Source organism: Oncorhynchus keta, chromosome 27 (assembly GCF_023373465.1).
Source record: "Oncorhynchus keta strain PuntledgeMale-10-30-2019 chromosome 27, Oket_V2, whole genome shotgun sequence".
In the NCBI taxonomy this organism is placed as follows: Eukaryota; Metazoa; Chordata; class Actinopteri; order Salmoniformes; family Salmonidae; genus Oncorhynchus; species Oncorhynchus keta.
In genome coordinates this window covers 40,453,050-40,478,611 of record NC_068447.1, presented here as the reverse complement: position 1 = coordinate 40,478,611, position 25,562 = coordinate 40,453,050, and the positions used below count along the sequence as shown (strand labels likewise).

Sequence of the window (25,562 nt, the reverse complement as noted above, 5' to 3'; positions counted from 1 at the left end):
GCTGCTACTCAGTTCAAGTACTGTGCTTAGGTAAAAAGATAAATAATGTCCCATTTGTAACACTGACAAATAGAGCAATAACATTTAAACAAAAACATAATCTCAATCTGATTGGGCTCCCCATAGGGTGGGCCTGTGCCCACCAGGGCCCAAGCCCCTGGTGCCAACCCTCATGCGATGGATATGGTGACAGCAGCTATAAGCTTAATAACAGAGGCTTGCTAATAGCACATCTCAACTTAGATGTAATGACAGTGAGCTGCATAGAAATGCTGGCCCATATCTGTCCTGATGAACAGGATCAAAGTCAATCGATATGGATGATCTCCCCCTGCAACTATTGCACAACTGCAGCCTAGTAGCAGAATGGTGCATTGGACATCACATAAGTGCTTCAGCAATGAAATTGCAAACACATCACTGTGTATTTTATTACTTTCAGAATTATATTCATGTTATTTCCAAGAGGCTAGATATATAGTTGTTTTGCATTGCTAGCAGGCATCACTGAGCAAGTTCAATTTGCAGTGAAACAAGACTACTTCTTTATTCTGAGTATTTAGTCAATCCTGTGCAGAATAAACTAGATTAAAATTAAACACTTGCTGAACCTATTGTAGTTCACGGGCAATTTGTGAAGTCACGTGAATCATGTGTCTATTAACTCTGTTAAACATGGGCTGTATCACAGTGGAAACCAAGACTATTTTTAGGGCAGATGTGTCGGTTTTGACTAGCAGAAGCAACTTTTCGTAACAGGTTAGGAGAATGAGGTTATGGTTAGGAAGAGGGTTAGCTAAAATTGTCCCGGTCACAACTAAAATATCTTACTACAATCAGGTCTGCCATGACCAAAGTCTTGGTTTCCACTAATGCAATGCAGCCAAACAGGGTAGGTATGCTCTCTAGTGGTAACCATTAGGAACAGCATCAAAACAACATGGGACAAGACTTAAACTAAAAAATAAATCCAATACGTATATATGAGGATGTCCTTAAAAGTCATAAAATTAGATGACAGTGCAGGGTCTTTATTTTATATTCTGCAAAGTACTGTCCCGGCAGCACAACGGAGGCATTCAACACTGGAGGATACATAAGGCTGGGTCTGACTAACAACATTTACCCTTGGCTATACAATTATACTTAAGAGATTAGCAAATGATAAATATAGTGTCAGAAAGTAGCCTGTCACTTCAGAATGTATTTCACCCATACACTAAAAGCTGCATTTAGACAGGCCGCCCAATTTTGATCTTATTCTTCACCAATTGGTCTTTCGACCAATCCGATCTGCTGTGAGTGGTCAAAAGAACAATTCAAATTGGGCTGCCTGTGTATTGCAGCCTTAGTACAGCCTTACACATCCAATTAGTGACCTCCATCAAACAACGATTCCTAGAGGAGTGCACTGGTTAACCCCTGAGACTAAACATGAACTATAAATGTAACATGCAAAACAATCCACATGAATCACTGAAAGTGCAAAAAAAAAAAAAAGAAAAGGAATAACTTTAATTTTAAATACTAGTAAATAATCTAATTTTTAACATCTTTAATAATATTGAATTGTTATGGACCACACAATTCTCAAACAACAAATTGTTGTAATATATCTAATTATGTCAATTTATACAGTATACAAAAGTAGAATTGGGACATTACCGTGGTGCTTAGCAGAACTCACTCATCCAGGGTTACACAACAACAACAAAAAAGGCATTTTACACAACAGAATATATTAACCCTGTGTTAAGAACCTGTGACCGTTCAACTCCTTGGCTTTGTACTGCAGTTAGCAGTACTGCAGTCAGCAGTACTGCAGTCAGCAGTTAGTCAGGTTGGTGCGAGTTCAGCTGGCTGTGGGGGTCTCTTTATTTCTGGGGCTGCTGCTGGGGCAGGACTGCCTTCACTGGAGATGAATGGCCAGTGGGAACAGGCCAGGATGCATCCAGATTGTAAGTCACATATTTCTAGACCAGTTTCTGTGTTATACATCTGGAGTCGGACAGTACACTGCGGCTCAACACAGAGCACAACACTTCTGAGGAAATACCTTCACCAATACATCTTTGGCTTTGCAAATGTAAGATCATGCGTGTGCGTCTGTAAGCAGCAATATTCTCTTTAAATACATTTAAGTGTGTATGTATACCTGTACATATGTATTAATATAGGCATGTACTGCCAAAATAAAGGAAACACCATCAGAAGTGTCTTAATATGGCGTTGGGCCACCACGAGCCAGAACAATTTCAATGCGCCTTGGCATAGATTCTACAAGTGTCTGGAACTATTATACGAGAAACTACTATACAAGAAATTCCATCATTTAGTGTTTTGTTGATGGAAAACAGTCTCAGGCACCGCTCCAGAAGTGTTCAATTGGGTTGAGATCTGGTGACAGACACACACTTTAAACCCCCTAGGTCCTTTGAGACTCCTCTATCAAAGTCACGGAGATCTCTTCTAGCCATGGTAGCCAAAATAATGGGCAACTGGGCATTTTTATGCATGACACTAAGCATGATGGGATGTTAATTGCTTAATTAACTAAAGAACCACGCACCTGCTTTCAATATACTTTGCATCCCTCATTTACTCAAGTGTTTCCTTCATTTTAGCAGATTATATATATATATATATGTATGTATGTATGTATGTATGTATGTATGTGTGTGTGTCACCCTCACGCCCAGTGCACCTGTGCCCCTGCTGAGGCTGTAGAGTGTCTCTTGGCCTCAAGCAGTGAGGTGGCCTGCTGCTTGTCACTCTCGATCTCCTTGAGTCGCTTCTCGTCCAGGAAGGACACCAGAGAGTTCCTCATGTCAACCACCTCCAGCATCTCCTGTAGCACACGGTCCTCTTCTGCCAGCTGCTCCGCCGTCTTTTCAGAGTCTGGGGTGGACACGGACACGAAGAGGATTTTACGGACACGCGTCAAACTTTGCACAGGAGCTGAACAAAAAGCCTATCCGCTCCCTCTTTTGCACCTCCCAATAAGTGAGCTTTCAACAACGCTATCAGTGAGACAAATGCAACGATCCAGGCTTTTTGTAGAGAAACATACCATCCAGCTCCATGTATTGTCTGAGCTCCATCTCCAGCATGCTCTGTTTGTCCTCCAACTCCAGCTGTCGAGACCTGAGGGGCAGAGGAAACAGAAAACAGTTGAATAGAAGTGCCCCCCCCACAGCTCACACTCAGCTCATGAGTCAACATGGCAAAACAAGGGTGCAGCTATGTTGAACACAATAACAACTCTGTCAGGAGCGTGCAGTCTGCTTCTCTGTCCCCCACTGGCTACTTCAACTAGGGACTCACACCACACTCTGTATAATGTATGGAAATGTATTGAAAAGTTGTACACTCACGCCACCATGAGGTCTGACTCCTCAGAGACCAAGGCGTTCTTCTGGTGGACCAGATGGATCCACTGGTCGATCATCTCAGGGGAACCGCCACTGCCTGTGGGAGAATGAGAAGACATGATGGGGGGGAAGAGACTCAAGGAGTTCTTTGATCCCTAAAGTTTGCCAAATGCCAATGTTTTGCTCTACGGACGTCCAGCCGAGCATCAGAGGATAAAAGATGAAAAGGCAAATCTTTGCAAGACAAGTGATGTTCAAAGTACTGTGTTATGGTTCGCTCGATCAAACGAAAGGGTCGGGGTGGGGTCGCACCTTCCTCTCCTCGGAGTACCTGCTCCAACACCACACCTTTATCCTCCAGCTCTTTAAACGTCACCTCAATCTCCTCCAGGCGTCTCTGAATAGACTGGGGGGGGTCACAAGCATACAATAAGATGAGCTTTAAAGCAGAAAACACTAGACAAGCAGCAAGACTCAATACTGGCAGGTCCAGTGTTAAGACTAACCATCCCAATGTAGAGCTGTTCTGATCTGGCATCAGCAGACTGTCCTGTTCAGACAGTGAACAGACCTGTGCAGTATTCAGTAGGGTGCACCAGAGCAAAAACCTTTTGCAACAATTAATGTTCTCTCTCTAGTAAACACAATCCCATGCTTTACTGGAAAATCTCAGTACAGTGAACCGACCTGTGCTTTGTGGAAGCGCTGCATCTCACACGTCTTGGCCCGTCGATCCAACGTCCTCATCTTCAACAGCTCCAGTTTCTCAGCCTCCACAGGGTCTGAAGGGATGGTCTGGAACTAGAGACAAGGGAGAGTGTGTGTGAGTGCAATGTCTATGGACTTAATATGCCAGCCAGACAAGTCCCACTCCTTACCTTATCATCATATAAATCCAAGCCATCTGGTGCAAACATATCCAACTCATCCTCCTCCTCGTCATCATCATCATCATCAGCACAATCTTCCTCAGATACACTGTGGCCATGGTGTACTTCTTTGAAGTTAAAGATGTACAATTATTCATTCAGAATAGATATGAAGAACATGGCTATTAACAACTGCTGTTTGCCATATAAATAAATAATTGATAGGTATAAAGAGGTTGTCATACTGACACCATATAATTAGGAATCAGAATACTAAAATGGACATGGAACTTCTTATGATGGGATAAAGGTCAGCCATTTTGATCAGGGAGTTAGTTAACCAGATTTGCCAGTGCTGTGATATGAAACTTTTAAAATAATGAATTTGAATCATTTATCTGCACTGCATGTTTGTTGGCTAGCTAGCCAGACAGTTTTAGAGGGAGGAATGATTACATAAATATATATATATAAAATCATTCCTCCCTCTAAAACTGTCTATATATATATATACACACATATACACACACATACACGTTGTAAATGCAACAAGTACTGATATAGTATCACGTAGAATAGCCCTCGCTGCTTTCCAAGAAAACATAATTATACAGAAAATGGGTATGAAAATCCATTTGAACTATTTATATTATTATTACAATATTTTAGGATGACAGTAATTGTACTTCACAACTTCTGATATAATCACATGCCGTACTCTATTTTCCTGCTGAATAAAAATCAGGATTACGCCTCTACTGCCATTCTTTCCAATTACACTGGTTTGGATTACTCCCTGACCAAAGTGGCGGCCATTTTCACCCCATTCTGGAACTTTGAGGTTTTATGACATATCCCCTCCAGTAATTTAATAGGATCTCTATGGCCGAGACAGTAAATCCACACCCCACTAGGGTCTTTACCTGGGTGGCTGTTGAGGACGCTGAAGCGTTGGTCCCTCCCCAGCCGAGGAGAGGACAAGTTCCATGGGGAGAACTTGGAGCGGACCCTGGCGTGTTGACCCTTGCCCTCCGCTGGTTCCTCTTTCCTCCTGAAGCAGCGGCGGTTCCTGTGCTCCCGTATGTGTCCCCCCGACCCAGGGCCCCCACTCCAGTAGCCCTCCTCCTCCTGGCCGTCTGCACCTCAAATCACACTTTATTAAACCCTTCAAGCTTTCGACTGGGCCATTTTAAACATAGTTCACACTCCCATTTAAAATCGCAACATTTTTAAACAGTTAAAACAATAGAAGAGACTAAACAAAGAAAAGGTCATGAAAGAGAAAGATACCTGTGGGTTTGGCTGGGCAGGGACCCCCTGCTGTGGCTGAGGAAGAGGAGCAGGAGGAAGAACCGGGTGTCTCCGAGTCAGAGTCCAGGCTGAAGCTCAAGTTAACTAGGTGGTTCTTCTCCTCGTCGGTCAGCTGCAGCTTCCGCAGGGATGGCTTCGGCCTGGAGTCAGGGGCTGCCTTGGGAGTCCCTTTTTCTCTTTCTGCCCTGGGGGACCCCTTCTCCCCTACATGGGCTGGTGACGTGTCCCCTTTTGGGGTGAGGAGGACGGTGCGTGGTTTGGGTACAGGAGGGGAGGCCTGAGGGCTTGGGATTGACGAGCGAGAGTGTCGAGGTTTTGGGACAGGGGTCAGAGAATCCGAGGGGGCATCCTCACCCCCCTCCTTCCCCTCTTCCTCCACCTCACAGTCCTCAAAAACGTTCTTTGTGAAAACGTCTATGGGTGGTTTTGGTGAGACAGGGTGCTCCTCTACAGGGTTAAGCTGTTTGCTACTGGGGTCTTCCTGACTCGGAGGATGCAGAGGCTCCATGGGTTTAGGAGGACCCGAGTCTAGATAGTACTCATCGTCCTCAGAGGGACAAGGTGAGGGGTCTTCACTGGAGATCGAATTCACACCTCTCTCCTCCTCGTGACCTCCGATGGTATCCTAGAAGGGAAAGAAATGAAAGAAGCATTGTAGCATTGTTGTGATTAAACATTCCTCTGTAAATGAATGGTTATGGTACACTGCCCTGTTGGAAATGAACAAGTCTTGTGACTCAACGCCAATGTACTACTTCTACCCACTGGCTGTCCTTAACTGTTCTGTACAGACAAGCTGAGCCACAAGCTGGCAACATGGTATGCAACAGAACGGTTTAATTTCCCATCTGCTCAAACTCAGAGCAGAGAGACCCACCTTAACGGATGGGGATTGTTCCCTGTTCTCTATCTCTAGCTGTTCAGAGTGCAGCTCACAGTAGAACTTCCCTGAGGGCACAAGAGGGAAAACAACAGCTTGAACAGACTCTGGATCTGGTGCATGTTAAGAGATGCTACTTGACAACCCTTTCTCCCGTTCTCCTTTTCACATGTACCACAAAACACGTAAAAAGGGTATCTTTCATTCATTTTTCATATGGTGCATAAATAAATTAAACTGTGCTGTATTTATCATCCGGATGTAGGTTCCTTGCCTTGGAGGATTTAACTTACTACAGGTATGGAAGCTGTTGCACCAGAAATAACTATATTCTGTTTCTGTATTGTCCAAAGAGGGAGTAGCTTGCTGCGTCTTTGTGAGCAGACAACATTTCAGAAGACAGAACACAACATGTCACAGAGAACATTTTTTCCACACTTGAGTTAATAACGACCATGGAAGTCCTACTTGCATAGTAACATGATGTTGCGCTTGTAACAAAAATATTCAAAGGGGCTCATTAGGAGCCAGCAGATATCCCACGAGACTGAGTGCCAGTCTACGCTATCAGGTCACCTCCTTGGAATTCATCAGCATGCTAAGGAATTAACATGATTAGCACAAACAGACTGGCACTCAGCGGTAGAAGAAGTTGTCATGCTCACTCACCCGTGTGCTGGTTAAATGTATATCTGCCAAGTCTGAGGGTGGTGCCACACTGCTGGCAGGTGAAGCAGCTACGGTGGAAGAACTTGCCCTCAGTGCTGATCCTTTCCAGCACATAGACCCGCTGGCCGCAGAAGTAACACTCCTCATTGTTCATTGACGTCGGGCTTAGTTCAGGGTCAGGGGTCACCTCAGGGGCTGAGAGAGGGGCTACAGGCTGAGAGCAAAGAAATTGAGACCAACAATCATATTTGAACAGTACTTCAATAACTTAGCACACAAACACGTGCTTATGATTTAACAATAGTCCTGAAGGCCAAAGAAAGACGAACGACTCAAAATGAAAAATCTGGCGTGTTCAACAATTATTACAAAAGGTCTGTACCCTAGGAGTTATACCACAGTAGTAACCAAAGAGAGGAACAACCGCCAGTGATGTCAGTAGTTCAATAACATAGCACGGAAACATTGTATAGAAGCGCAGTTGGAGTAGCCCTGAAGTCTGCAGATACATCCATCACACAGCAAAAGGTTAGCGCTGCATGGGAGCATATGGTAATGAGGATAGCATTTGTATTCTAGACACTACTCACATCTTCCTCATCTCCCATCCTCATCCTTTTATCTTTTTCTTCTGTCTCGGCTGCCAGTCTCTCCTGTGTAAAAGATAAAACAGTCACATGACAGTTTTTGGTTTAAAATATGCAAATGAATAATGGATGACGTCAAAATGAACAATGCTTTAGATATTATCTTACATGCTTGAAAGGTGTCTTTGCTATTACAGCTGATTTTGGAAAAGGCCAACAAAGGTAAACATCTACTGTAAGTGTTCTGTAGTATGGTATTAGTTATAATAACGAACTAAAACAAGCAAATTATGACTAAAACACATTGTTTAACTGTTGACAATGAACGTACAATGAATGAATCAAAGCATAATTACGAGAACCAAAACCAAAATGGCTGGGCATGTGAATTCAAGGTTCCTATCTAGAAAACTCTGATATTAGTGTAAGTAAATAGTTAATGACAGCGGGGAGTTGCATGAAAAAGATTGACAGTCGATGTGAACTTGAGGTTGGCCTACTCTCCATTTTACCCGACAGACAAATGTGGGTTTTTTTGCGCGCTATCTCTGATACTGTATTGAGTAAACAGTTGACCAGTCGCAGTGACAACATGCAGCTGATTGCCTGAGCCTTACCTTGCGTCTTTGCAGAGAGTTGTGCTTGAGCTTGTTGAGGAAGAACACAGCCTGAAATGACAGGGTCTTCGACGGTGTCAGGAGAAGGCTCGGAGGTTCTGCTGCAGACACACAAACGCACTCCGGCTTCAGTTTCATACTGTCCCTGTTCTGCCAGAACACACACGTTTCACAGGCACTAACCTAACCCCACTGTGTTGTCCCGAGTCCCTCCCTACAGCAGAGAAACCTGCATTTTAAAAATGTGCACAGCTTCTTGTACACAAACAATGTGTTCTGGCTTTTTCCTCTACCAATCTCTCTTATGTAAAAATCCTGTCAAGTCATTTTATATTACACATCCAGCTTCTCCACACTGCTGTTGAAAACAAGGCTTTGTAGAAGATGTAATTAAATTCAACTTGTCAATCCCCCTGAGAGAACTCCTGTGTAAGCGCCCGGTGACAGACAGGACATGTCCCTCGTGCATGCGCATCTGTGTGCAAGCCAGACAGCCGATCCCCCTACAGAGAGCTACTGTTATGCTACCTACGGCATCACAGCGACAAGGCAAGCGGAGCAAGTCACACCCTCTCTCCAAGCCTGCCTCCAAATGCTGGATCACCACTGAAAATATCTCTGCTACACACTCTGCTAGTATTTACCAGAAATACCCCCGGCAGCAAAACAGACCGGGAAAATCTTTCTTCCTCACAGCAGGAATATTAGATATCATTTAGATGACGCCGAGGCTAGTCCCACCCAAGCCTGACAAGCCATTTCCTCACGGGCTGCTGTGCCGTTTGCTTTGACTGCTGCCTGGCTTACCGACTGAGCGCAGGAGAGCAGCACAACCCTGACAGTCAATCAGGGCTGGTTATGAGCACAGACCCAGCTACTCTAACCAGAGGAATGCTGGGTAATGCTCTTAAAGCGACAATGACAGCCCTCTCCCTCCTTATCAACACAAAACACATTTCATAGAGAAAAACACCTGGGCCCAAGGTTGTACAAATGGGGGTTACATAAGCTATGCACTGTCTAAACAGCAAACATAGTACCAGATTCAATCGCTTTCACTAATAGTAGGCTATTTGATATGGTTGATATTGAAAACTGCTGAAATTTGGTCCAGCATTTTTAGAAATTAAGCACAAGAAAAACACCTTTATGTAATGAATACAACCATGCATAATGTCGAGATAATAATGTCACAGTAACATTCTACAAATATACATCATCTAGTCTCGTGATAGCAGACCTCAACAACACTTTCTTGTTCAAGGTGGCTGGCGTCAAGGCTACAAGTAACCAAACAATCACGGCGCTAATTACTGTACGTAACATGTCTGACAGCCATTGCCCTGATGCTTACCTCTAGTGGGCGTCCTTTCGTTGAAGGCATCGTGGATCTGTGTGAGGTAGAGCACCATGGAGAGCTTGTCTATCTGTTCCTTGGTGGCCATGTCACTGGCTGATATGATGGGAGGGATGCCCAGCTCTTCCTCCAGGAGGCTGAAGGCCAGCTGGTTGTTGTGGACCGAATCAGACTCCTTCAGAGAGGACATGTCACTGTGGAGGGACAGGTGAGGGATAGTTACTGTGTTGACCAGAGCCATGTTCGGTAGGGCACACCATAGAACACAAAAGTTTGCTTTCTTATTGGACAGGTAGTAGCATGGAATTAGAATCATTAGAAATTGGAAAAGCCTCTCAGACCAATGACATTTTACTGTAGACTCACGGGTATTCTTTCCTCCTGCGGTACTACTTGTGCATTTGCTATATTTGTGGTGTATAAGTTGAATTGTCCCCTTATGAAGCCCACAGACTCACATAAGATGGGGTCTGAAGGTGTTGATGAGGGCACATAAGGCCAGGCCAGACCTCCAGGACTGGGTCAGATCCTTCACCTTCACCCTGTCGTACCCTGCCGTGTGCTGCTGGCACCACTTCAACAGCTCCTCAAAAGCTCCAACCGAATCTGGGCCATGAACACACATAGGAACACTGCATTAGGATTTAGAACGCATGCTCAGTAGGCTTACACTACGCAGGAATCACTCCGCCATTTCCTGGTTGTTAAAATTCTAATAGTTCGCCTAATTTCAGTTTAGTGACAAAACAAGCAAGTATAGTGTAGAGAATCATTGTACCATCTAAACCACTGAGAAATATCTTTCCATAATCAAAAATATTGTATTTTCAGATGTTTAAAGCGGGTGTACAAAACTGAAAGTAAAAGACAGCAAAAACTAAACTTAAGAACGCAATAACGCACATAGACCAGAACTACTGCTTATTAAACTTGCTTTCAATGAGAATGGCAGTTCTATAACTCACATTTCTATGTGCATTTGGTCAGGTCTCCCAATAAGTTACATATTGCAGCTCTATTAAAACTTGTAAATTCCATTACAGGATTACGGCAAAAATCTGTAACGGAATTACTGCAACTGAATGGGAAATCATAATAGTCACAAACCACAGTTGGGTCAGCTGCTACTGTGCTCCCTTCCACTGGCATAGTGTTATGTTCAGCTCAGAACTATTTTCTTTGTTTTTCTGTTATCTGGCCTGGAATGTTAAAACAGACCGAGTCTGGACAGTGCTCTGCTGTGCTGCACTGTGATTTCCAAACCTGTGAAACATGAGAATAACTACATTCAGATCCAGAATTATGCATCTCTGTACAGTACAGATCAGGGACCCATGATGTAATTCCGTTACTGTAATTCCGTCACCGTAATTCCATTACCAGATGTAAATCCACTTGTAGTTCAATAACCAAAATATATATTTTCAAACTCAAGGTGTCATGTCATAGCTGACACCCCATTCTTTCTGCAGACATCTTTGAATCTTAATTCAGAGCACGTATTTAACAACGTTATTGTAAAATGTAGACCTGTTACCAAGGTTTGCATCTGCACAGTTCTTCCACTCCTTCCGTGGCCTCCAACTGCTCTTAAACGCTAGTAAAACCAAATGCATGCTTTTCAACCGTTCGCTGCCTGCACCCGCACGCCCGATCTATAAGTACCTAGGTGTCTGGCTAGACTGTAAACTCTCCTTCCAGACTCATATCAAACATCTCCAATCCAAAATCAAATCTAGAATCGGCTTTCTATTTCGCAACAAAGCCTCCTTCACTCACGCCGCCAAACTAACCCTAGTAAAACTGACTATCCTACCGATCCTCGACTTTGGCGATGTCATCAACAAAATGGCTTCCAATACTCTACTCAGCAAACTGGATGCAGTTTATCACAGTGCCATCCACTTTGTTACTAAAGCACCTTATACCACCCACTACTGCGACCTGTATGCTCTAGTCGGCTTGCCCTCGCTACATATTCATCGCCAGACCCACTGGCTCCAGGTCATCTACAAGTCCATGCTAGGTAAAGCTCCGCCTTATCTCAGTTCACTGGTCACGATGGCAACACCCACCCTTAGCACGAGCTCCAGCAGGTGTATCTCACGGATCATCCCTAAAGCCAACACCTCATTCGGCCGCCTTTCCTTCCAGTTCTCTGCTGCCTGTGACTGGAACGAATTGCAAAAATCGTTGAAGTTGGAGACTTCTCTCCTTCACCAACTTTAAACATCTGCTATCTGAGCAGCTAATCGATCGCTGCAGCTGTACATAGTCCATCGGTAAATAGCCCACCTAATTTACCTACCTCATCCCCATACTGTTTTTATTTATTTACTTTTCTGCTCTTTTGCACACCAGTATCTCTACCTGCACATGACCATCTGATCATTTATCACTCCAGTGTTAATCTGCTAAATTGTAATTATTCGCCTACCTCCTCATGCCTTTTGCACACAATGTATATACTCTTTTTTTAATAAACGAATACTGTGTTATTGACTTGTTTATTGTTTACTCCATGTGTAACTCTGTGTTGCTGTCTGTTCACACTGCTATGCTTTATCTTGGCCAGGTCGCAGTTGTAAATGAGAACTTGTTCTCAACTAGCCTACCTGGTTAAATAAAGGTGAAATAAAAATATAAGTTTGTTTTTTAAATTCTCCAGTGGAAATGGTTAAAAGTAGTCTTTGTGCATACAGTTGTATGGTTTGTAAAACATTAAGATCAAAAGGTTTTTGTTTGGCATACATTTAAAGTGGAAAAAACTGAGTCAAAGTGTAATTCCGTTACCGTGGAATTGCCCAGCACAATCGTGCCCAAACAAAAAATGAATCATGCCCATGCTCCCTTCATGCGTTACTGCTTTAGTAAAGTGAAGCGAGACAAACCTTGTCGCAGGTGAGACAACCTGCCTTTCTGCTTCTTGGTTGGTCGGCCCAAATCAATATGGTCTTCAACATCATACAGATGTTGCAACTTTGGAATGCATGCAAAGAGAGAGAATCATAATAAACTACATAGTACTTGATTTGAGTTTAATTTTATACTAGAGCCAGAACACCGTAGCCTGGTCCCAGATATGCTTGTGCTGTCTTGCCAACTCCTACAGTCATTGTCAAGCAAGGGCAATAGGAGTTGGATATACAGCACAAACAGATCTAGGACCAGGCTAAGAACACAGTAGGCTTCATAAAGCTGGTACTCAAATGCAGAAAGCTGGGGTTTGGTTTGATGCAGTGTAATTGATCTGGTAGTTTGTGAAAACTAAAGCCTTTCAGATCAATACTCCTCTAGTGGGGGAAATCAAAAAGCATTTCCTAGCCGGCTCAACACTTCACACACCAACAGAGCAGTTTCCTGGCAACACATGTATACTCTGGGAAATATCAACCCAAAATGGCAGAGCAGCACTGATATAATTCACAATGTGTTTACAATGTTACTCAGCACCATATCTATTCACTTTGCTAGCACTGATACAGTGAGACAGTTATACCCTTTTCACCCCATCGAACCAACCTGAACCAAATTTTACTGAGCTGGCCTGGTTACGCATCCACTATAGTTGCTGGAACCGTGTTGAAAAGAAAAAAAATCCAAGCCAGCACAGTGTCTTTCAGGTTCGTCCAATATTGTGAATCAGGCATCAATGGAGCTTTGAGTCTGCGCTGACCATAGAAATAGAAGGACTATAATGTAATAGATAATATTTGTGTGTTTCTGACCTGGTTGGCCTTGATGGAGTTGAGGTTGACGTGCTGGTAGCGTGTAGCCGGGTCTATGCTAAAGGCACTGTAGTTTTTACTGATGTTCTCTGGCGTGGTCTGGGACAGGAGCTGGTAGATACTCTCCCTATTTCAGTCAGAGGGAAAGACATCTCCTAGAAACACGTATCCCTCAGAAGCTCAGTGTAGAACTGAAGAAGAAGCAGCTCCAAAGGAACAGAAGATTGATGGGTTTGTTCAGTGTCATGAGGTTGGCCTGGGGGTAGGTTTATGACAGTCATAAATACCTCTTCCCCCCCCTTTTCCCTCTCTCTACCCTACTGATGTTACATTTGCTAACCCCTTGGTTAACATAGAGATTCTGGTAACATCAGAAGGTGGGGGGAAATTAACTATGCTCTGGTAATCCGACCAATTGAACATATGCAGTGGTACTTAATGAATATGATGTCAGTTCGGTTGTCATCTGAGACATTCTCATCAATGATAAGATGACACTCTAAAGTGTAAAGTCTACACATTAGAGTTATCGGATTCACATGGAATTGTTGTTCAATTTAAATGTTTGAATATGAAATTATTCGTGATGGGATGAAATGTGATTTTAGCTTCTAAAATGTGAGAATTGGGCCCGACTCAGTGACCCGCCCACGTGAAGAGACATAGATTGTAAACTATGAAACACACCACTTTTCTCCCTTCCTATATAAAGCCTTGACGACAATATAACCTCCTGTTCCGAGAATGTGAGGACGACAGTCAGAATGGTTCAGATAATAACTACAGAACGAAGCCAACATCAGGTTAGGAAGGACCAGACAAAGTATTCCGTCTACCACACAACGACGTTACTACAACGTATGTAATTTACCAGCAGAGACATTCTTCAAAGGACAAAGGACTCGGTTGGGCAACACGGCCTTCCATCTACCACCAACCTACCGAAGCGCAGCTCAGAGTAAATATTTATTGCATTTTCCTTTTCGAAATGGCCGGTAATTTAGAATACATAAGATACTGTATTTACGATAGCACAGCTTCTCCCTGTGTCCCTCAGTCTTCCCGCTCTTTCACTCAAACCGAGCCCCTTTTCTTTTGTGTAACCAGCTGTCATATCTGTTCCACCCGCCAGGGACATTTTCCTTTATGACGTAATTTGTTATCAAGTTATGATTAATTATGTGTATGTGTAATTCTGTGTGATTAGTTAGGTATTTAGTAAATAAATAATTAAACCCAATTTTGTATTGCTGATTCAACTTGTTAGCCAGGGTTCGTGCAGATAACCAAGAATTTACAACTTTCAGATGAGACTGAATTAAGGTGACGATTAATATTGACTGCTATTGATGTAAAATATTACTAGGTCTTTAAGAGTTTATTCGGAAGATAACAGCTCTATAAATATTATTTTGTGGTGCCCCGACTCTCTAGTTAATTACATATACATGATTAGCTCAATCAGGTAATATTAATTACGGATAAAATATTTTATAGAATAGCATGTCATATCACTTAATCCGGCATAGCCAAAGACACGACACCAGGAAGATTTTTTTTAAGCAGCTGCTTGTGAAGTAATGGATGTTCAAAAGAATGTTGTGAGGAAAACAGTTAATAGCCTAGAGTGGTATTACCAGTTGGAGAGTTTTCTCTGAAAGGCCCGGCCAGGGTAACCCCCTTCGATACAGTAACAACAAAAAGGGATGGGCACATGATTTTTGAGGTGGTGTTTATGATCATATAGAAAAAGCTTGGTTACCGTTCAGCAACGACTTCCAGGTGTGCTTTTCCCTTGCCCCAGCTCCTGACCATCCACGCTGTGTCGAAGGCAGCCAGAAACCCACGGGCAATACCTGTTCCCAGAGGCCAGAACGGCTGTGGACACATACACTTTCAGAATAGTGCTGTATGACAGCAGATAATTGTATGTAGACACTGTTATGCCCCGAAACGATTTTATACTCCATTTCCTAAGTGCGGACCGTGTATAAAGTACAATCAGTGTATCATTGTGTGTATAACTGAATGTATATACAGTATGTGATATAGATACCATGAATATATATATATAGAAATCATGAATATGTTAGACATTTTAGTACAAGGTCATCATCCATCACATGTCCATGACCTCTCACCTCCACCAGGCAGTCTCCGACCAGGCCTATGAGTAGTTTCTTTCCTTTCCTCTCCCTGACTAGCGAGGCATTCTCAGCACGGTGCATACAGGTGAAGTCAAACATGGCCACGTCAGGCTGGCCAGCGTGGTTCAGGGCAAACTGCATGTTGGGCAGGCGGCGGCCTGTTGAGAAGTGGGCAGCGCCGTGGGCGTAACGCAACAAGGCGTCCTGGTCCACGTTGGCCTGGCCCAGGAGCTGATTGGCGTCACTGAAGTCCTGGAGACAAGAGGGAACATAATTGAGGTGGTCACAGAGGGGACACCATATAATTAAATCGAACAAAAATACAAATGGAGAACTATGGGGGACACATTGGGGGTGGTCAGTGCTTGAAGTGGAATGATAAAGGTGTCAGTAAGAATTTTAGAGGCCAGTACTCATTCTAATTTTACAGTACTGGTGTTCTTATATAAGAGGTGCTGATACTCAAGCAATAGAACATTGGAGAAGCTGTTAGTCTGTACTACTGATGCAGACCGGCATAATTCAAGCACTGGGGTGGTGGTGACATACATCAGAGAGCTGTCTATCACAGACTAGAATCTAGATGTAGCTTTATGTGAAAACAATGGATATAATCCTCCCACGTAGTCTCGCCAAGCATTATATGCTCCACATAAAGAAGCAAGCCGACACTGAGTCAGCATCTTTAAACAAAGTGGAACAGTGACAAGAATTACACAAATACCAACCCTCCATAATCATGCGCAAATATATAGAATGATTATAGCTTCAGCGCAACAGAAATACTAAACAGTTACTCAGCAGAACATCTCCCATCTTGGCAACTGAACTATAACAGATGAGACAGGGGAAAGGCTCTATTTTGATAACAGGCAGAGTGGACTCTAATCATTGAGGACAAAACAAGAGGATCTGGCTTTGTCATTCCAGACCCCCCGTGTGACAAGAGGGAGCGAGAGTGAGCAGACCCTGTGCTGCATAGACATCAAGTACATTAACATGGTTTATTAGCAGCTAATCTCAAAGATCAGGTAAAGCCCCCAGCTTGTTTGGGGAGGACTATGTTGGGATCCAGGATTGGGCCAGTTTGTCTCAGTATTGTGAAAAGCCCTCTAGAGGCCTAGTGTGGAGCTGCTGCCGCTGGTTGTAATGATGTGGTTCCCTCACCTGTTTAATGACCCCCATCTTTAACAGGCTCTTCTTCTTGGCAGTCATGACAAAGTAGTGGGTGGCGTCTTTATAGTAGACTATGTTCTCCAGATCAATACCTGGAGGGAGGGTGGGAGAGATAGAGAGGAGAGAGAAAGAGAGCGAGAGAGTGATGGAGATATGGAAAGAGAGAGAGAAAGAGAGAGAGATCAAAAACTAAATGAATGAAAGAGAGAGAATGAAATGAATGAGTGAGATAAACTAAGAACAAGACAATGACAGGACAAGGGAAACAGCACGAGAGCACAAGAGAAGAAGAACAGGGGGATTGCATCACAGATGATAGCATCAATTCAAATGACATTGACAAGAGGAAGAGGGACACAGATTAAAAAGACAGCACTCTCCACTGTCCACACCTTCTCTGTCGCAATAATTGTCACCATGCCCAGACTGTGCAAGATTCTTTATCCTGATCCACGATCGCTGAAACGTTAGCGTCCAACAGTAGAAGTGTTGGCACTCACTAGACCCAAACCAGGGTCATAGAATAGAATCCTACCTTCCTCTGTGAGCAGGTCCTGGAAGAACTTCTGGTTGTAGATGCGGGCCACACCACTGATCTCTGCCACCTGGGCCTCGGCTGCTGAGTGATGGTTGATGAAGTTACATGTGATGCCGATGGCCAGCTTTCCTCGCAGCTCCTTCCACCTGAAGCCTGGGGAGAAAGACATGCATATCGAGGAGAAGCACATGCAGTCTGAATTCAGGTGCATAAAATTGAGTGTTTCCTTTTAATGAATCAATTGTATCGGAGCTTGAGTGTCCGGCTACATTCTTTGTTTTCTAAGTGCGTACAGTATGTGCAACAGGATGACAGCGTGTGAGTGTGTCCTCACTCCTCACCATCAGGGACAAAGCGCCCTCCTCCTGCAGAGATGAAGACATCAAATTGGAACTTCCCAGCAGGGTGATCGTCAGGAAACAGCTTGGCCATCCAGCCTGATGGAGTGAGCCATAGGGAACCACAGAGAGAGCATAGCATTAAGGTCTATTACCACACACAGGATTCTGGGCAGATTATTTCAACTGCCCTACAAGCTTTTACAGCCATGCAAATATCTAGTATTTTATTTCTCTAATACAGGGAGGGAACAGAGGGAAGTCTAGTAGTACCCGTGGATTCTGAGGGCTCCACGAAGCCTTTGAATTCCACCCCAGTGTTAACCTCCACCCCCAGGAGGAGAGACACTTTCAGCAGTATCAGCTGGAGCTGACGGATGCCTGAAGGATACAGACACATAGAAAGATGTATGATATTGTCACACCGGGAATTAAAACAATCCTCTTCAATCCAAACAGTTGACTGACGATACGGATACACACTACCAGTCAAAAGTTTGAGAACACCTGATCTTTCAAGGGTTTATCTTTATTTTTTACTATTTTATACATTGTAGAATAATAGTGAAGACATCAAAACTATTAAATAACACACATGTAATCATGTAGTAACCAAAAAAAAGTGTTAAACAACTCAAAATATTTTTTAGATTTGAGATTCTTCAAATAGCCACCCTTTGCCTTGATGACAGCTTTGCACACTCTTGGCATTCTCTCAACCAGCTTCACCTGGAATGCTTTTCCAACAGTCTTGAATGAGTTAGCACATATGCTGAGCACTTGTTTGCTGCTTTTCCTTCACTCTGAGGTCCAACTCATCCCAAACCATCTCAATTGTGTTGAGGTCGGGTGACTGTGGAGACCAGGTCATCTGATGCAGCACTCCATCACTCTCCTTCTTGGTCAAATAGCCCTTACACAGCCAGGAGGTGTGTTTTGGGTCATTGTCCTATTGAAAAACAGATGATAGTCCCACTAAGCAAAAACCAGATGGGATGGCGTATCGCTGCAGAATGCTGTGGTAGCCATGCTGGTTAAGTGTGCCTTGAATTCTAAATAAATCACTGACAGTGTCCCCAACAAAGCACCCCCACACCATAACACCTCCTGCTCCATGCTTTTACAGCGGTTGGAACCAAAAACAACCAATTTGGACTTTTCCACCGGTCTCTTCTTCTTCTTACTGGTGTCGTTTAGTAGTGGTTTCTTTGCAATAATTTGACCATGAAGGCCTGATTCACACAGTTTCCTCTGAACAGTTGATGTTGAGATGCGTCTGTTAATTGAATTCTGTGAAACATTTATTTGTGCTGCAATTTCTGAGGCTGGTAACTCTAATGTACGTATCCCCTGCAGCAGAGGTAATTCTGGGTCTTCCTTTCCTGTCGAGGTGCTCATGAGAGCCAGTTTCATCATAGTGCTTGATGGTTTTTACGACTGCACTTGAAGAAAAAAATATGTATGCGTATTGACTGACCTTCATGCCTTAAAGTAATGATGGACTGTAATTTTTCTTCACTTATTTGAGCTGTTCTTGCCATAATATGGAATTGGTCTTTTACCAAACACGGCTATCCCCATACCTTGTCAGAACACAACTGATTGGCTCAAACACATTAAGAAGGAAGGTGCCTTAACAAGGCACACCTGTTAATTGAAATGAATTCCAGGTGACTACCTCATGAAGCTGGTTGAGAGAATCCCAAGAGTGTGCAAAGCTGTCATCAAGGCAAAGGGTGGCTACTTGAAGATTCTCAAATATAAAATACATTTTGATTTGTTTAACACTTTTTTGGTTACTACATGATTCCATATGTTATTTAATAGTTTTGATGTCTTAACTATTATTCTACAACGTAGAAAATGGTAAAAATAAACAACAACCCTTAAATGAGTAGGTGTTCTAAAGCTTTTGACTGGTAGTGTACACAGGCACTGTATGTGAAAAAATCACGGTAATAGATTCATCAACTAAATAAGGTTTGATTTAGTCATGTATAATGAATGAAGATATATGATTGGCATTATTACATCAGTAAATCTAGTTGATATAGCATGGTAGTGGTAGACATACTGATATGATCCAGAGCCCCAGTGCAGAATTTGCCATAGAACTTCTTGGCAGCCAGCCCACGCAGGTCACAGATGGTGTAAGGCCAGAGGTGCAGCACGTTATTCCGGGAAAAAGAGTCCCTCTTCTCCAGTACCACCACCTGAGCCCCCAGCAGAGCCAGCTCTATGGCTGTCCTCAGCCCGCACGGCCCTGCACCCAGCACCAGGCACTGAGTAGAGAGAGAGGGAGATACAGAGGGGGGAGAAAGAGAGAGCGAGATGGAGGGGAAAGGGAAAGGGTGCGTGAGAGAGAAGAGGAGAGAGAGTGGGGGGAGGAAGAGAGAAGGAATAAATATAGAGAGGAAGGAAATAGGATAACGCTCTGCAGTTGCTGAATGCACCTTGATAGTATCAAAAGCACTGACAGTACTCTGCCAATGTAGAGACACGATGCTGATGTTGAAACCTTAAACACAACTAGAGAGCCAACACTAACAGACCACCACACAGCCACCCTCCTTGTACAACTGTGTTTTACTTCAGATAACTTCTTGAGTATTCCTCTTCATTGTTTAAATGAGAATAAATACACACACACACACACACACCTTGGTTTTGGCACAGACTTTGCCCTGCTGGTAGTCTTGGTGTTGGGCCCGCTTGTCCAGCTTGATCCAGAGGGCTTTGGCCTTCCAGTAGTTGAGCCTCTCCTTGAGCTTGGTGTAGAAACTCTGGTAGTCCCGGGGGTCCAATTCTAGGTGGTGGCAGAGCTCTGAGAAGGTACGCTGCACCTCCTTACAGGTCTGGGTCTGGACAAACTGGTCAAAGAGGGCATGGGAGGGGTTGGTGGGGTCCTGGTTCACCATGGTCGTGGATGCTCAACCTGTGCCTCCAGATTCTTGGATGTTCACTGTGGATAAAGTAAACACCAACACCATGAGAAAACTAAAATATATAAATTATATTGTTAAAGTTGTCCTCTAAATGGGCACACATTTTTGAACATGTTAAATAATCTGCCTAAAAATAACTGAGCTCAATTACAGTAGTTATTATAATATAAAGACTAGCTAACAAAGTGATGCATTTTTGCCATTGGGCTTTGGAAATATATGGAGGTGGTCTAGAGGTCTGACTAACAGACAACAACTGGGGACAATTCCCTCTGTCTGAAAATAAAACCCTAAAATTAGATGGTTTTAAAGCCACCTGAGTCATAGTCATCGCCAACTTCCCCAACCATGTGTTCTGTGTAGGTTGGTTATCTTTATGACAGCTCCCTAAGATTGAATGCTATGATGGGTGTTTACCACTGAACTTAGTGACGCTACATTACACACAAATAAGACAGTCTACTCTTAATAGAACACACTACCTCTATCTTTGGTCCGGTGTTTCTCTTTCAGAGGGAAGAGAGACAGAAGTGGTTGGCCACATCACACTGAACAGATGGGATAATCTTAGCTTCACACACTGGCCACAAATAATACAGTCGCTATCCTCTTTACTTAAACTGGTTAGATAATAATCACTTAGTCAGCATTGGCTCTGGGCGTGGTAATACTAATAGATCTGAAAAGGGCTTACTTGGATCACATAGCTGAGCATTGCAATGACTAAAACAGACTGCTACTAGAACTCCTTCCATACACCTGTACTAATACTACCACCACTACATGTCAGTCAAATAAAGCAGTAAATATACATACGGATATGGACAGAAGAATCATTAAACTCCAGTTTAAATGTGCAGGCAAATGTAGACCAACCTAAAATGTTTAACAGCAGTGACAACAACTAGGTGACAAACTCTACTCAAGCTACTGTATGTGTCAAGCATTTAGTGCATTGGGGTTGGCAAGTCATTTCCTGGAACTAATGTTTTGTTCACACATGACTTCCTGAGATGACATTTACAAAGGCTGTAACTTGCTGGTTATGTTCAGCATCTTCTGCTAGACACCGGAGGCAGACAGACACAAACCCGATTGGACAGAGTGGGTGAGGGCTCTTTATGGCCATAGAGCTATAAAAATAGATGCGTTTGTGGGAGAAATATAGGCTACTGTACAGTACAACCAAACATAACTGTATGAAGAGCTATTCATTCAATGGACCGAGATCGTCCAGGTCTTTATTATGTGGATGTTAAGAATAAGGTCATAAAACAGGCTCTAGTCTACAGTGTACATTATGCACAAAGAACCCTCACCCTCTCAGTAGATCTCCCTCTATGTACTGTAGCATTTCCCTGGAGTTCTCTTTGGCCCTCATATAGTTGCTCTGTAACAACTCAAGTGTTATACTGGACATTGATAGAACAACATTGCAGTTGAGAGTTGAACCTCTCCGTCACTGCCTCAGGCAGAGCTATAAAATCAGACACAGCCTTGATAGTTGGAACACTTCAGCTGTCAGATCTAGCAGTATCATATCAACCCAGGCCCAACAGTCACACTGTAGCTATATGCAAGGGATCTTTATCTGTCAAAATACACAGGATATTGCTTCACTGGAGACAAAACGACTGAACATAATTCCTCAAAACCATATCATTAAAATCAGAAATGCACCGCTCTCCAGTCATGCATGCTCTTGAACTCAGCTTTACAGTGACGAAGTGACTGACATAAAGCTGGTATAAAGAGGCACACAACCACACTAAAATGTGGGCACAAATATCTGCCTGGTAATGATTAATCCTCTCTTATCAAATACAATAACAGCTTCCATGTGGGCACAAAGGTCAGGGTAAAAGTCCTCTCACTAGACCTCAAGGAAATAAATAAAAGTGTGTCCAATACAACACATGTAAGCAGGTCACTTTCAGTATTGGTGGTGTGAAACTTGAATGTCCTACTATCCTACTGTCCCCAGCCTCTCCTCTTCTCGGAGTCGTCTTATGCCAGTCGGTCATTCAAGTCTGTCACACACCTACGGCTGTTTGTTCAGCTTCATTTTAGGTGTGACAATTCTGGCATCCTTCTTCTTTGTTAAGCAACAGACATCTGCAAACAGAACGTTGTGTCATTCGCAACATCCGGAGTATTTAATCTAAGAGAGAGAGAGACAAGAGCAACGGTATTTGTTCATACTGTCGAAAGACAGTTGACAGCCTCAATGAAGTGTTGGCTGCTGTGGTGGAGAAAGAAAGTAGACAGTTGCCTGTTCTTGACTCTTGTGATGATGTATGTGGTTAAGAATGCTGCACCCTGCAAAGCACAGAACATCTGCCTGGTACAAGTTAACACACACCATTTAGGGTCTGTTTCATTCCTGAGGTTCTACTCAAACAAGTCTTGTCATGACAAATATGGAAATGGCCAGGAACAAAACCTTGAGTGAGGAAGAACCTTTCCTTATGAAGTAGACTGCTCTGCTTGGGCAATGATCAAGTTATTGCTATACTTCCAACAGACACGGCAGATGTTACATTTACCTTAGGAGAACAGTGGATAAGGGTTTTTGTCTTACCCTGTCGCGTGCCGGCTGAGGACAAAGGGTCTGCCACAATGACTGGTCTGCAAACGTTGCGGTGTATATGATCAAGCTGCTGAATGCCTCTGTAACGTGACAGAGCAGCCAAAAGTTGGGGCCAGGAAAGGGGCGGGACGGCAGAACAGTAGACACAGCACAAATGAGAGAGGTAGAAAGAAAAGGTGAGTGAATTGGGTATGAGATGCTAACCATATTTCCCTGAAGTGAACTAATGTGTTTTTGCTCGTTTGCCAAAAACAAAACAACTACCATACCAAGGTTGTACTTGAGAATTCTCACGTTACACATTCCAATGGAGTTGAGTGGCAATGAGTTTTGGCGAAGTGTACCTCCGGCTACATCGAGTCGGTATCACATCGATACATGTAAAAATTGACATTCTTTAAAAGTGTACCTTGTGCCCATTTGTCCTGTGTAAAGGTGTTATTTTCTTTGGGTGCTAAAATTTGTCATTTTTGATAAAAATAGCATTTTATTCGACCTCCACCCAGGGAGCCGTTGTTTGTTAACAGAGAAGGAGCAGCCCTGCAAGGCAGATGCCAAAATAGAACTATGGCTTCAAACTCTCATTGACAACTCTAATAACAAGTCAGGACAAGCACAGGTACACAGTAAAAGTGTTTTCCACAAGTAAGAGTAGCCAGCCAAATTTTAAAAAGTAACAAAATAAACTAAAAATGTATAGGGGAAAAAAACGACATTGAAAATGTTAAGACCACAACAATGCTTAAACCCTATCAGGAGACAAATTTTGAGGTCTGGGAAAAATGTGTGCAATTTAGATTTTTGGGTGTAGTTACCCTTTAATTCAAGTGCTAGAACAGTGTGTTGTGAACAACATTAGCATGAGCAAAAAAACAAGTGGAATCGGTGGTTCGCCTTCAAAATAAAAAGTCCACGCCACCAAAACTCAATCGCCACTCAACTCCATTGAGATGTGATGTACATATTGTGGAGTTGAGAATTCTCAGCTACCAAGGTTGCTTGATATACAATAATGGGAAATTGACAAATGAAATAAACAGGGGAAAATGGGTTGCTGAATAATATGGTGTGCCAATCCTGCCCTGCAGAACATTCTTCCTGGTTTCAATAACAAAGTAGGCCTAGTATCTGTAATATTACTGGACTTTCAGAATAAAACTTTAATGTGCCATTATCCCAACTGTTACACCAAGAAGATTGAAGGACTGCTACTGTTTACTAGCTGTCATTCAATCTTCTCTGTGTAACAGTTGATATAATGGGATAATTCAGAGTACAACGCAATTTCTCATCATTGGATTGAGGGAAGGTTTTTGTTGTTGTTGCCATCTCTCACGCCAGCTCCACAGTGTTATAATTTAAGCAAATGCTCTGCTCAACCCTCTAGTGCAGCTGAGAGCAAGCAAAAGGTGTCGGATCTGCAGGCTACCTACTGTCTGATCACAGTTGAAGGGAATTCCAGAAATAAATCATTCATTCTCACCTGCACGCACGTTCAGCGCACAGTCAAAAATGGACTATATTGTAACCATTCATGAAAACAAAAATGTGCTTTTAGGTCTTAACTCTTAAGTATCTGCCCCCTTTTTTCCCCCTTCCAATTTTCACCTAAAAAGACATACCCAAATCTAACTACCATTTGAAAGGAAACACTGAAGTTTGTGGAAATGTAAAATGAATGCAGGAGAATACAACACATTATATCTGGTAAAAGATAATACAAAGAAAAACCAACCGTTTTTTTTTTTTTGTACCATCAATCAAAGTTATTTATAAAGCCCTTCTTCCATCAGCTCATGTCACAAAGTGCTGTACAGAAACCCAGCCCGAAAACCCCAAACAGCAAGCAATGCAGGTATAGAAGCACGGTGGCTAGGAAAAACTCCCTAGAAAAGGCCAAAACCTAGGAAGATACCTAGAGAGGAACCAGGCTATGAGGGGTGGCCAGTCCTCTTCTGGCTGTGCCGGGTGGAGATTATAACAGTACGTGGCCAAGATGTTCAAATGTTCATAAATGACCAACATGGTCAAATAATAATAATCACAGGCAGAACAGTTGAAACTGGAGCAGCAGCACAGCCAGGTGGACTGGAGACAGCAAGGAGTCATCATGTCAGGTGGTCCTGAGGCATGGTCCTAGGGCTCAGGTCCTCCGAGAGAGAGAAAGAAAGAAAGAGAGAAAGAGAGAATTAGAGAGAGCACACTTAAATCCACACAGGACACCGAATAGGACAGGAGAAGTACTCCAGATATAACAAACTGACCCTAGCTGAGGCTGAGAGGCTGAGACAGGAGGGGTCGGGAGAAACTGTGGCCACATCCGACGATACAACCAGATAGGGCCAAACAGGCAGGATACAACCCCACCCACTTTGCCAAAGCACAGCACCCACACCACTAGAGGGATATCTTACCATCCTGAGACAAGGCCGAGTATAG

General features: G+C 43.2%; 1 protein-coding gene across 8 annotated transcripts; it reads right to left on the bottom strand.

The window, feature by feature from the left end:
• Positions 1-401: 401 nt before the first annotated feature.
• Positions 402-23,628, bottom strand: LOC118360027 (F-actin-monooxygenase mical1). Of its 8 annotated transcripts, none has more exons than XM_052482408.1 (26): positions 23,115-23,247; positions 22,575-22,648; positions 20,249-20,550; positions 19,663-19,870; positions 17,862-17,969; positions 17,592-17,687; positions 17,248-17,403; positions 16,704-16,804; positions 15,531-15,788; positions 15,152-15,267; positions 13,390-13,516; positions 12,553-12,640; positions 10,120-10,267; positions 9,659-9,855; positions 8,305-8,405; positions 7,691-7,753; positions 7,101-7,314; positions 6,429-6,499; positions 5,531-6,176; positions 5,164-5,382; positions 4,250-4,368; positions 4,059-4,172; positions 3,684-3,777; positions 3,375-3,468; positions 3,071-3,144; positions 402-2,898 (listed from the first exon to the last, which is right to left on the bottom strand). In XM_052482408.1, exons 3-26 carry the CDS (start codon positions 20,504-20,506, stop codon positions 2,690-2,692), a joined length of 3,879 nt encoding a protein of 1,292 aa, XP_052338368.1. In that variant the 5' UTR covers positions 20,507-20,550; positions 22,575-22,648; positions 23,115-23,247; the 3' UTR covers positions 402-2,689. The 8 variants fall into 8 exon arrangements, with proteins under 8 accessions (XP_052338368.1, XP_052338371.1, XP_052338366.1 ...); XM_052482411.1 differs by having other exon boundaries at positions 4,250-4,365; positions 22,575-22,694; positions 23,115-23,230; XM_052482406.1 differs by having other exon boundaries at positions 22,575-22,694; positions 23,115-23,228.
• Positions 23,629-25,562: the final 1,934 nt, after the last annotated feature.

What these genes read in the sequence shown, in the direction of transcription:
- LOC118360027 (XM_052482407.1), bottom strand. Translation starts at nt 20,506, where the DNA reads ATGGTGAACCAGGACCCCACCAACCCCTCCCATGCCCTCTTTGACCAG. An exon ending in AAGTCTGTGCCAAAACCAAG is followed by an intron (nt 19,871 to 20,248) that starts GTGTGTGTGTGT and finishes CTCTCTACTCAG; the next exon opens with TGCCTGGTGCTGGGTGCAGG. An exon ending in GTTGTCTCACCTGCGACAAG is followed by an intron (nt 10,268 to 12,552) that starts GTTTGTCTCGCT and finishes TTCATGGCCCAG; the next exon opens with ATTCGGTTGGAGCTTTTGAG.